Genomic DNA, 12,294 nt, shown 5'->3' with positions numbered 1-12,294 from the left:
GCAAATAAAAGACCTGCTCAAGAATCAAGGCAAAAGCTTAGTCTAACAGGCATTTATTCAAGAAGCCGTTAAATAGAAGAACCTTCAAAAGAAAAATCAAGAGAATAGCAAGAAGAAAGCATACAATGAAATATTCATCCATTCAAAAGAGAAGAAGAGAAAGAGCTCAAGAAAAAGAATATATCTAAACAGAAAAAGAGAATAAGAGAAGAGAAAAGAGAAGAAAAGAAATACTCTCGAGCTTCATTATCATACTGCTTACTGATAGTAAGAAAGAGATAAAAGAAAGATCCTCTCTTCAAGAGGTATAGTCTTAACGACTTGTAAGCAATCTTTGATTGCAATTCTGGAGAAAATTAAAATACTTACAACTGAACTCAGATTGAGTTAAGAAAATCTAAACAAGGTTGCTTAATACTAAGAGTGGTGCAAATACTCAAAGGAAATCTAGACAAGGTTGCTTAGTACTAGGAGTGTGCGAATAATCAGTTGTAATCTTGTGAAAATTATAGTGGAACTCTCTGTGGAGGAGACGGGACGTAGCTCAGTTGGAATGAACCAATATAAAAATAACTGTACAATTATCTCTTCTCTTACCTAAACGCATCTCTTATAAAAACCTGCAGCTGTGTTTTTATTTCTAAATACAAGAACTTTTCAAGCTAAACGATTACTCTTCAAGTAAGAAGGTTCTTACAAAACTCTACAATATATATTCTGAGTAGCACATAAAAAGCTACAATCAATTACAAATGTTTATTAGGGCGAGCATTTAAGCATACAACGTGTTATATGTTGCGAAAATAATTTTTTCATTAATACTATTCAATTTTCCTTCTAGTATTTTTCAGGTACATCACCATAAGAACCGTTATTTCGATGTAAATAATAAAAATGAATAAGACTTTTTCTTTTTGGTAGAAAGTAAAGTACTTGTAGAACACTTTTTTTTATTTTATTGTTGAATTATCACTTATTAGCAATTTCTTTTTATTTTCAATTCACATAGGAGGCTTGCAAGAGTAGATGAAATTTTAATGTGGATGGTTGGCTCGAGAAAAGTGAAAAAATAACAAGTGAGGGGAGACTTTCTTTTGAGTTATACAAATAAAATATTTGTTCACTTTTTTTTTTTGTCATTCTCAAATATTAACAGGGAGAGTTGAACCCATAACATCTTCCACTCTACTTTCTAAATTATATCACTAAATCAATCTTATAACTCTTATCTAATATTTGCTTATATTCCAATAAATAAAAAAGAAAGTGAGAATAACACCAAAGTTTTCCAAAACATGTGAAATCAAAAGAGTTGAAGAAAATATACCTTTCGATCATAAAAACTAGTAAAATTACCACATACTTGCATAATATAAATAACTAAAGAATATTAGTATTTTTAAGTAAATAAAAAAAACTACTTTACATTAAATTTTGATAAAATAAAAATGTTTCGTACTGAACTATTTTGTAGTAGGTAAAATTTGTTATTGGAAATGACGAGAAATGATGAAAACAAATTAAAAAGATAAATTGAAGGAGAGTAGAAAGGACAAGTGAGAGCAATAAGAAAAAGGAAGTTGCTCCCTCTACCACCACCCTATACTTCCTCTACTTCCCCACATTATTTTAAATACAAGTATATCCTTAAGTTAAAAAGATTTTTACTTTTACTCTATTTTAAATAATTTGAAACCCTAATTTTACTTTCCCAGCACCCACCCACACGGAATTCTCATCCCCTTTCCACATTTCTGTTTCAACTCCCCACCTCCCGCGCTTACATTCCTTTTTCTGAGTTTTTTTTTTTGGTTTGAAAGCTTCCATTGCCGCCGTAGTGTGAAGGAGTGTCGTCGCCGTGGTGTGTAGGAGCGTCCAGAGCGTCCAGAGCGTCGACCAACGTGAGGAAGTATACATCAACGGATGTATACTAATAAAACAAACCCTAAAATAAAAAACGTAACCTTTAAACGGAGGTGACATCCTTCAACAGATGTTAACATCTGTTTAAGGTAAAACGGACGACATCCGTTTTACCTTAAACAGATGTTGACATCCGTTGAAGGATGTCACCTCCGTTTAAAGGTTACGTTTTTTATTTTAGGATTTGTTTTCAAGGTTTATTCGAATACGCACCTAGAGGAAGCACGACAAGCATTGCACCACGAGAGCGAATGCACCACAAGAGGGAGACTGCTTGATAATTCTTTCCACCACCACCAACCTTTGCAACTTGTAGTATCTCACAATGACGAAAGAAAGAGAGAAAGAAGTATAATGTTAAAATGAAAGAAAGGGTGTTGCTCCCTCCACCTCCCCGTTTCCTCCCTCCACCTCTCCAACTTTCTCCAATTTTTTTTCAATTACAGAAACAACCTTTTGTTTTACCTTTTTCACCTTTTTACTTTTTCACTTTTAATGTTATTTACCAAACCCTACATATTCACTTTTACTCTGCTCATAGCCCACCCCCAAAGCTTTCTTTTGACATCCGCCTCTTCTTCTCACCTCCGTCACAATTTCTTCTCTCTTCTTCCCACCATACTATTTCTTTAACTTACTTTTTACGTTAAATTAGCCATGCTATTCAATTATTTATTTGTACTACAAACTCTCCTAACCAGTAACCCTCTTCTTCTATACTTAATTACTAATTTCTCTGTATGACTATTAAACCATGCTCATTTTCACAATAAAATATTACTCCTCTTAATCACTTGAACCCCAACTTCCTGCTACCACTATTATTTAAACACCAAAACCATATCTTCTTCTTCTAACACTACTTTTACGAAACTGTAAACCTCCACCCTTTTCTTCATTTGTTTTCTTTTAACAGTGCTTATTTCCCCATAACTGTTTCACATTCCCTTCTAATTCATAAAACCACAACGGCCTTATTTGCCTTTCAATCTTATATACATAAACGATGCCTTAAAACCCATATGCATAAAAATTCTAAACTTAATATCTTTCGATCCTAAACGGATGTTGACATCAGTTGTTGACGGATGCTCACATCCGTTTAAGAGTTTTCCAGATTAATTAGATTCAAGTTTGTTACGTACGCTTGCAACAATTCCCAATACGAATAAGAACGAGAGTATGAACGTAATAGATAATGAATAGGTTATGTGTGGGGAATGGACAGAAATTATAAAACTTTAACCCTAAAAATAAACTTTTAGTGAAGGATAAATCATGAATAGAAAAATATAGTGAGGGGTAAAAGAGGAAATGGGGGGTGGAGGGAGAAAACGGGGAGGTGAAGGGAGCAACGTCCTGAAAGAAAAGTATTTTACTCATGTACGGGACTAGAATAGGTTATTAGTGAAATAGGTTGTGAATGGATAAAATTAAAAAATAATAACCCTAAAAATAAAATTTTACTGAGGGGCAAAATAGTAAAGGGGAGGTGGAGGGAGAAAGGTGTGGTGGTGGAGGGAGCAACACCACCACCCTATACTTCATCCACCTCCCCACATTATTTTAAATACAATTATATCCTTAAGTTAAAAAGATTTTTACTTTTACCCTATTTTAAATAATTTGAAACCCTAATTTTACTTTCCCAGCACCCACCCACCGAACTCTCTTCCCCTTTCCCCATTTCCGTTTCACCTCCCCACCTCCCGCGCTTACATTCCTTTTTCTTTCGAGTTTTTTTTTGGTTTGAAAGCTTCCATTGCCGTCGTAGTGTGAAGGAATGTCGCCGCAGTGGTGTGGAGGAGCGTCCAGAGCGTCGACCAACGTGAGGAAGTATACATCAACGAATGTATACTAATAAAACAAACCCTAAAATAAAAAACGTAACCTTTAAACGGAGGTGACATCCGTTGAAGGATGTCACCTCCGTTTAAAGGTTACGTTTTTTATTTTAGGGTTTGTTTTCAAGGTTTATTCGAATACGCACCTGGAGGAAGCACGACAAGCACTGCACCACGAGAGCGAATACACCACGAGAGTTAGACTGCTTGATAATTCTTTCCACCACCACCAACTTTTGCAACTTGTAGTATCTCACAACGATGAAAGAAAGAGAGAAAGAAGTATAATGTTAAAATGAAAGAAAGGGCGTTGCTCCCTCCACCTCCCCGTTTCCTCCCTCCACCTCTCCAACTTTCTTCAATTTTTTATCAATTACAAAAACAACCTTTTGTTTTACTTTTTTAACCTTTTTACTTTTTCACTTTTAATGTTATTTACCAAACCATACATATTCACTTTTACTCTGCTCACAGCCCACCCCCCCCCCCCTCAAAGCTTTCTTTTGACATCCACCTCTTCTTCTCACCTCCGTCACACTTTCTTCTCTCTTCTTCCCACCATACTATTTCTTCAACTTACTTTTTATGTTAAATTAGCCATGCTATTCAATTATTTATTTGTACTACAAACTCTCCTAACCAGTAACCCTCTTCTTCTATACTTAATTACTAATTTCTCTGCATGACTATAAAACCATGCTCATTTTCACAATAAAATATTACTCCTCTTAATCACTTGAACCCCAACGTCCTGCTGCCACTATAATTTAAACACCAAAACCATATCTTCTTCTTCTAACACTACTTTTACAAAACTGTAAACCTCCATCCTTTTCTTCATTCGTTTTCTTTTAACAGTGCTTATTTCCCCATAACTGTTTCACATTCCCTCCTAATTCATTAAACCACAACGGCCTTATTTGCTTTTCAATCTTATATACATAAACGATGCCTTGATATCTTTCGATCCTAAACGGATGTTGACATCCATTGTTGACGGATGCTCACATCCATTTAAGAGTTTTCCAGATTAGTTAGATTCAAGTTTGTTACGTACGCTTGCAACAATTCCCAATACGAATAAGAACGAGAGTATGAACGTAATAGATAATGAATAGGTTATGTGTGGGGAATGGACATAAATTATAAAATTTTAACCCTAAAACTAAACTTTTAGTGAAGGATAAATCAGGAATAGAAAAATAGAGTGAGGGGTAAAAGAGGAAAGGGGAGGTGGAGGGAGAAAACGGGGAGGTGAAGGGAGCAACGTCCTGAAAGAAAAATATTTTACTCATGTACGGGACTAGAATAGGTTATTAGTGAAATAGGTTGTGAATGGGTAAAATTAAAAAATAATAACCCTAAAAATAAAATTTTACTGAGGGGCAAAATAGTAAAGGAGAGGTGGAGGGAGAAAGGTCTGATGGTGGAGGAAGCAACACCCTAAGAAAAATTTGGGAAGACTTCACAAAAATAAATGTAAAGGAAATGGACTTTGGCCAAGATTTAACAAAAATAAATAAAAATATATTAGACCTCTTTAAAATTGATTCAAAACATATTATTCATTTAATATAATGAAATATATAATTTTAAAGTAAACTAGGTATGTAATTAATGTTTATATCCTTGAAATTTTGTATATAAGTTAATTTTATTCTAACTTTTCTTGAACAGATAAGATATCAACTGAAACATGAGCAGTAAGAAAACTAAATACAATTTATTAGTAAGACCATTTTAAAATAAGAAACTAAAAATCAGAACTTGTCATTATTTTATAACTTTTTCTGTTATTTTAAACTAATGTTCCAATCATATCATAGTTGTTTTTGTTATTAAAGATTTTTATCAGATTTATTAAATGTTCTTGTTAGAAGCTAAGATATAATAATATTGCACTGAATGACTTTGGCAAATTTGTGGTTTTTTTTTTCATTACTAATAGAAAAATTACTTTTTTATAGTGATATATTACACCAATGTTAATTAAGTAATGTAATAAAAAGATCTTATAGATAATATGAAATATTCTATACCGATTAAATCCAAAACTCGTATAAACGAAATCTACAATAAAATATAACACTTATAAATTATTTAAGTTTATCAATCACCATTTTAATCCTAAAATATATAACAACGTCAAATATTGTTTTAAAAATTAAGAAAATTATAAACAAGTTTCTGAACTTCAAATAATAGCTTTTGAAAGTACAATCCATTAATTATTTTTGTTGCAAAAATTGAAATTGCTTAAATAAAAATGTCAATATATATGGTTAAATTAAAAAAATTAAACGATTAAACAAATTTAGATTTTTTTTAATTTAAAATCACTCTTAGATTTATTTTAAAAAATGTTATATTTTATTCTATGAATTCAAATTTTTAAGGATTTTCTAATAAGGTAAACTCAGGGTCAATTTTAAGAACATCTATATAACTATGGTCACGTTTTATAACTATATAACTATAGCGAGTGTTCATTTGTTTACACACTTGTGCTTTATATTTGTTTCCCTTCGCTCTTCTCTTCATCGCTGGCTTGTGATCGAATTTAGCCTTTCAAGACCCATCAGGTTATCTCTTTCTCCCTTCTCATTCCTTTACGTCGTTACCTTTAGCTTCTCTTTTCGGAAATGTGTATTAACTTTTCTGACACGTTTTAATGTATGTGCAACTTATCTTCAAATATCGTCACTCGCCTTCTTGTATGCATTATATTTGTCTGCTTTTCACGTTTTCAACAAATGTTCATCCATCTTGTTATCAAGCATCATGTGCAGCTGTGTGTATGATCATGATGTCATGTTGTCATTTATAGATGTCAAGAAACAACCTTTTAAATATGTTTTGGCAAAGAATAATGTTTCCATTGATTGTTACCATTATATATGGCTGTGATCTCATGTGGGGTTGTACTCAACCTCTGTGTCATCGTACTGATTATTCTCTGCTTTCCATGATTACATATACTTTTTTCTCAGGCATAACGACTGAGTATTGAATTATTTAATCTGTAATCAACTTCTTAGTTTTGATCCAGAACGAACTTGTGAGAGGATATGGATTTTATTATATTGGTATCATTTTTTCATAAAGGGTATTTTTTTTTTCCTGTGCTTATAAGATCGCATAAACACGGTGTTTGTCATATAATGTTATCATATTCTGAAGTTGTGTCAGTCAGGGAAGAATACTGTGTTCGAGAAGGAGTAGGGTAGGCAAATTTAATTTGCTTTGGGCAAAGAGAATGGTAGGGTTTTCTGTGTGTTTTTTGAGCCATTGTTCGAGTTTCTGTAGCTAGCAGTTGATGGTTTTAAATTGAGCTAGGTTTTGATTACCTTTGCTCAGAAAAAAAAAAATGAAGTCTTGGAATTATGATACATGAAAAATTCCTTCCCCAATAGTGGCTCCTTATTTCTTGTACTATAGTCATGTTCAATAAGTTGATCTCCAAAAGCAATAGTAGACAATCAACCTACTGCAGATTGGGGAAGTGTGTGTATGTATAATGTACTTAAGTCTCTGTAGGAGAGTTAAATTTGACAATAAAACTATACATGAGGGATTGAAATTATTGAGTTCTATTTTAATCACCCATTTTAAATTTTATGGTTGAAATTCACACTCTCGTCTTTCACTTAATATGTTATACTATTTATATTAAAAAAATTTACACTTGATTGGTTTTAACTGATTCATCACTGTCTTTTGTGTCGCCTTTCAAATCTGTCAGTGTGCAACTAGGATGTTTTATTTTTTAGTAGTCAAGCATTCAGTACAAAGAGTTAATATAGTGTTTGAGTTTTAGAGAATTTAATAATGGTGACAGTGTAAGGTGAAGACAAGTTGGTATCTAATATTCTGTTAGATAGCAAAATATGCATGCATAATTTTAAAAAGGAAAATGAAAATTTTAGCAAAATAACTTCAATAAATGCATGCTAATGGTTATAAGATCTCAATGCCTTCAATAGGTATGATGCTTTGCATAATTGCTGGCAAGGAAAATAGGAAATGGCATGTGTGCAATCCTGTTCTTCTGCTTGGTATCTAATGTACATGTTTTGATTTGTGTAAATCCTGTTGTTCTTCAGCTTGTTATCTAATGTACATGTTTTGCCTCGTGTGAATCCTGTTCTTCTGCTTGTTATCTAATGTACATTTCCTTTATAATATTTCAATTGCTGAAAGAGTTATAGTATGAGTTTAACAGCCTATACTGCTTGGCAGGTTGTATCAATTGGATAGGATTTCAGCAATATTATGGAGCGTCCATCTAAAAGGAAGCTAATTCCTCCTAGTGCTCTTGATGTAAGATACATAGATAGAGCACCACAGTCAAGTCCTCGAATTGGTCATCAATATCAGGTGGAAGTTCCTTTCGTGATAAAAGAATCAGAACTTGCACATAATGAAGTGGAGGATAGTGGACATGAAGGGTGGAGATATCTTGGACAGAATGATGGTGCATTCAATATAACTGTACCAGTAGCAGAAGCTAATTGGAATAACTCGTGGAGTGATGCTGATGTAAAAAGCTTTCTCCTTGGTTTATTTATCTTCGGGAAAAACTTTGTTCAGATAAAAAGATTTCTAGAGAACAAAGAGATGGGAGAAATACTGTCATTTTACTATGGAAAGTTTTACAAGTCCGATGAATACTGTAGATGGTCAGACTGCAAGAAAATAAAAGGGAGAAAATGTATAACAGGAGACAAACTTTTTTCTGGTCAGAAGCATATTGAACTGTTGTTTCGGTTGACTGGCCGTGTCTCAGAAGAACGTAAAGATGCTTTGCAACAGGTATAAAACCTTTCTTTCTCTTTCTGTCCCTTGTGCTCAGTATTGTTGATGAACTGCAATATGTATTTTTCAGCTACCTGATTATTAGCTTAGCTTGTGTCAATGCATCCTACGATCTCAATATCTTTTATTCTCATGTAATTTTATAGACATCCTACTTTTAACTTCCTTCTGTGTTATGTGATTTATTTATTTTTGTGACTGAATAATCATTTTCCTAAGGATAAGCTGGATAATACAGTGAATTGTGTATGCTCGCCAATACATGTGTATTACAACTTCACTAAGTTACTATGGATTTTATTTGCTTAATATGAAATGCTTTCCTTGCTAGATATAGTGGTTGGGAAAAACATCTGATTTACGAGTTATTTTTGTGTTAATTTTGGACCAGTGATATTATTTAGACCTTTATTGTCAATGGACTCTTATTCCCTTCTCTCCTCACTTTGCTTATGTTTATAACCAGGTTTCCAAGTCCTATTCGGAGGGGAGGACTTCTCTAGAGAAATATGTCTCTTCTTTGAAGTCTACTGTTGGACTTGATGTTCTTGTGGAAGCTGTAGGGATTGGTAAGGGGAAGGAAGACCTTACCAGCCCAGCCATGGAATGTGGTAAGAAAACTCAGGCTTGTTCTATACAAGCTACCAAAGTTTGGTCTTCTCTTGGACCCTGTGATATAATCAAGCATTTGACCGGAGACTATCAATCCAGCAAGACCAAAAGTAATGATATATTCTGGGAAGCTGTTTGGCCCCGCTTACTGGCAAAAGGTTGGCACTCGGAGAAACTAAAGAATCAAGGCCATCTTAGTTCCAAAAATGTTGTGGTCTTTCTTCTACCTGGTGTTAAAAGGTTTTCCAAGAGAAAACTCGTAAAAGGTGATCATTACTTTGATTCTGTCAGAGATGTCTTGAGCAAAGTGATAGCTGAACCAAATCTTCTTAAACTGGAAGTTCTAAAAACAAAAGTTGGTGGCTGCAATGAGAAAAAAGCAGAAAAGGGATCTAACAAGGATGGTCAACCTGACAACCATCACCAGTGTTACCTCAAGCACCAAGTTTCTACTAACTGTGCAAACCACAGTAAAGGTAACTTTGACAACATGTATCCGGCAGAGACAGAAGCTGCTATGGTACCCAGCAAAGAGAATAATAATAGTGCCGATTGCCATAAAGGAAAAGACAACACAGATTTTAGTTGCCAAAAGGAAGTGAATGTTAAGTCACTTAATGATGATGCAAACAATATGCCAGAAAACTTTGAAAATCAGATGATCTGTGTGGCTAGTGGAAATCAACTAAAGAGAAGCATACCGCGTAAATTCAAACGAAGACCAAGATTAAGTCATTTAGATCTTGCAGGTCCCCCCATCAAACTGTTAAAACTTTCTCCACCAGCTGATGTTGAGACAGACCACATTTTTATGAAGTCCGCAAGAATCATGGGATCAGAAAAACAGGAACCCTCTCAGTCATCATGCATTCCACATGTCAACAAAGGAAGTGCAGAATTAGAACACGAAAGAAGAAATATTATTAGAGCTTGTGTGGACAAAGGCATTTCTTGTGATATAGTGGAGAAATGTGAACCACAACATACCATAGACTTGAATGAATCTCAAGTTCTACTGATGTCTGGAAATGCTGAATTGATGATGACAAAAACTCAGGAAGACAAGCAGGACCTGAAGCCAAAAGATATAATTCCAAGGAGGAGCACAAGGAACAGACCATTAACAGTTAGAGCATTGGAATCTTTCTTGCAGACACAAAGGAAAGGGAAAAGAAAAGACACTCTCTCGTTTAAAGACCCCTTGAATAAAATTTGCAACCATAGCGCTCATGACAGAGGTATAAAGAATGCTGTGTAGTCAAAGCTCGGATCATTGGACTCATTCAATAAAAGAACAGCATTTAAATAGATATTCTTGTGTCAATGAAAAGTATTTGCCAGCCTTTAGATTATATTAAATCGTAGAGGTATTTTATTTTAGGAATTTCATAGTTTCTTGTCATGATGAGGTTGGAAATGTATGCTTCTCCTCTCTGACTTATTACATTTTGAAGTTAACAGACATAATGTACAGGATTTTCCCATATGAGAAACTTGATGACATTGATTTTTTTCTTACATTTTCTGACAATTGTAGTTTCATGAAACGTGCATGAATATCATTATTCAAAGGAATAATATCCGGTAGTACTTTTATGTGACTTTTCTTGATTATATACCAAATTAGTGGGATGAAAATGACTTTTGAAACCATCTTCAAGCTATGCTGAACACTTTTTTGGTTTAACTGAGTGAATTCATATAGTAAACCAGATAAACATCTCCATTTTTTTAATATGCTCTTCTTTCTTTTTCTGTTTATTCATGTGTTAGCAAAGTCCTCATGTTTCTTCAAGATTTTATATTTCAGTTTGTTAAAGCATTCTTTTTCAGTTTTCCACTATCTAATCTTCAACATGTCATCAAATGTCAATTAAGAGAAGAGTACTAGCAACCCCTGAATATAAAATGATTGTGGATTGATGGTTCAAGAAAGTGCAATATGAGAATCTAGATGACATTCAGGGATGAAACCTGATAGTATGTTAGTAAATTGAATTTGATTTGATGTCTAGCACGTAGTTATGATCAGTAATATGGATTGTTCACATAATCTCTTTTTTAAGTAAATTTTGGTTTCTTCCTGTCATGATGAGATAATCAAATCAATTTTTTTCCTTGGTGTTAACAAATTGTTTTATGTAATATTTTTTTTATAATTTATGATCTGATAAATACGGACACCTTTTTTCATTAACCTGCTTTTTTTGGAAGTATTTTCACAAATCATTTTGAAGTGAAAATCACATGTAAATTATTCAGTAAACATACTCTTAATTTTTAACTAATCAATAATGTTGTGGGATTGATAAAAGATTATGAATATAATTTATAAAAGTAATTATGTATAATTGTTATTATTACTATTATTATCATGTCAAAGGTTGATGATTACATATAACTTTATTAAGTTAAACGTAAATTTACTTATTAATATTACATCATACTTATCATAATTAAATTCTTTGGAATTAATATGTCATTGTTATCAGTCAAATTATAATATATAAATTAGTATAACTTTTGTTTTAAAAGTTTGATTCAAAAGTTCACTTAAGTGTTTTGAAAATTCAAAACAATAGAGTTGAATATCAAACTAATTTATTACTCAACCTACAATTCCGTTCACATCATTTAAAATAAATATAAAAAAATGTTTGATTTTAAAAAAATACAAAATTAAAAATATTACAAATGAATGAAAAAGATGAAAATAAAATATCTTTTCAATTAAAAAAATAAATGTTTAGTATTTATTTTTATAAAAATAAGAAAATTTAAAAAACAAAATCTATGATGTAGAAGTTGTTAAAATGTATTTAAAAATATAAAGAAAATAAAATAATATTAACATCTTTTAAAACATAAGTGTGATTTAATAAAAAATAAAATAAAATTTATTAAAAGATCCAAGTATAAAGATTTAGACAATAACATTTTAGAAGTATTATTGGTTTAAAAATAGTGAAACTAAGCTATTTTAATATTAAAAGATTTTAATATAAATAGTTTTGTTATAAAGTTCTATTATTTTAAAACATGTCATATCTTTATAAACTATTTTTCTAGAGTTTTCTGACTTCTTTCTTGAAGTTCTTAT

At 32.4% G+C, this 12,294-nt stretch overlaps 1 protein-coding gene across 1 annotated transcript; it reads left to right on the top strand.

Moving 5' to 3' along the window:
• The first annotated feature begins 8,012 nt into the window (after positions 1–8,012).
• Positions 8,013–10,712, top strand: LOC148194511 (uncharacterized). Its single transcript, XM_088097903.1, has 2 exons — positions 8,013–8,579; positions 9,049–10,712. Exons 1-2 carry the CDS (start codon positions 8,040–8,042, stop codon positions 10,450–10,452), a joined length of 1,944 nt encoding a protein of 647 aa, XP_087954029.1. The 5' UTR covers positions 8,013–8,039; the 3' UTR covers positions 10,453–10,712.
• Positions 10,713–12,294: the final 1,582 nt, after the last annotated feature.

This window comes from Vigna umbellata, chromosome 8 (genome assembly GCF_029865625.1).
Source record: "Vigna umbellata cultivar VRB3 chromosome 8, Vumbellata_1.0, whole genome shotgun sequence".
In the NCBI taxonomy this organism is placed as follows: domain Eukaryota; kingdom Viridiplantae; phylum Streptophyta; class Magnoliopsida; order Fabales; family Fabaceae; genus Vigna; species Vigna umbellata.
The sequence above is the reverse complement of the archived record's forward strand: the minus strand, read 5'-3'. Positions and strand labels throughout refer to the sequence as shown.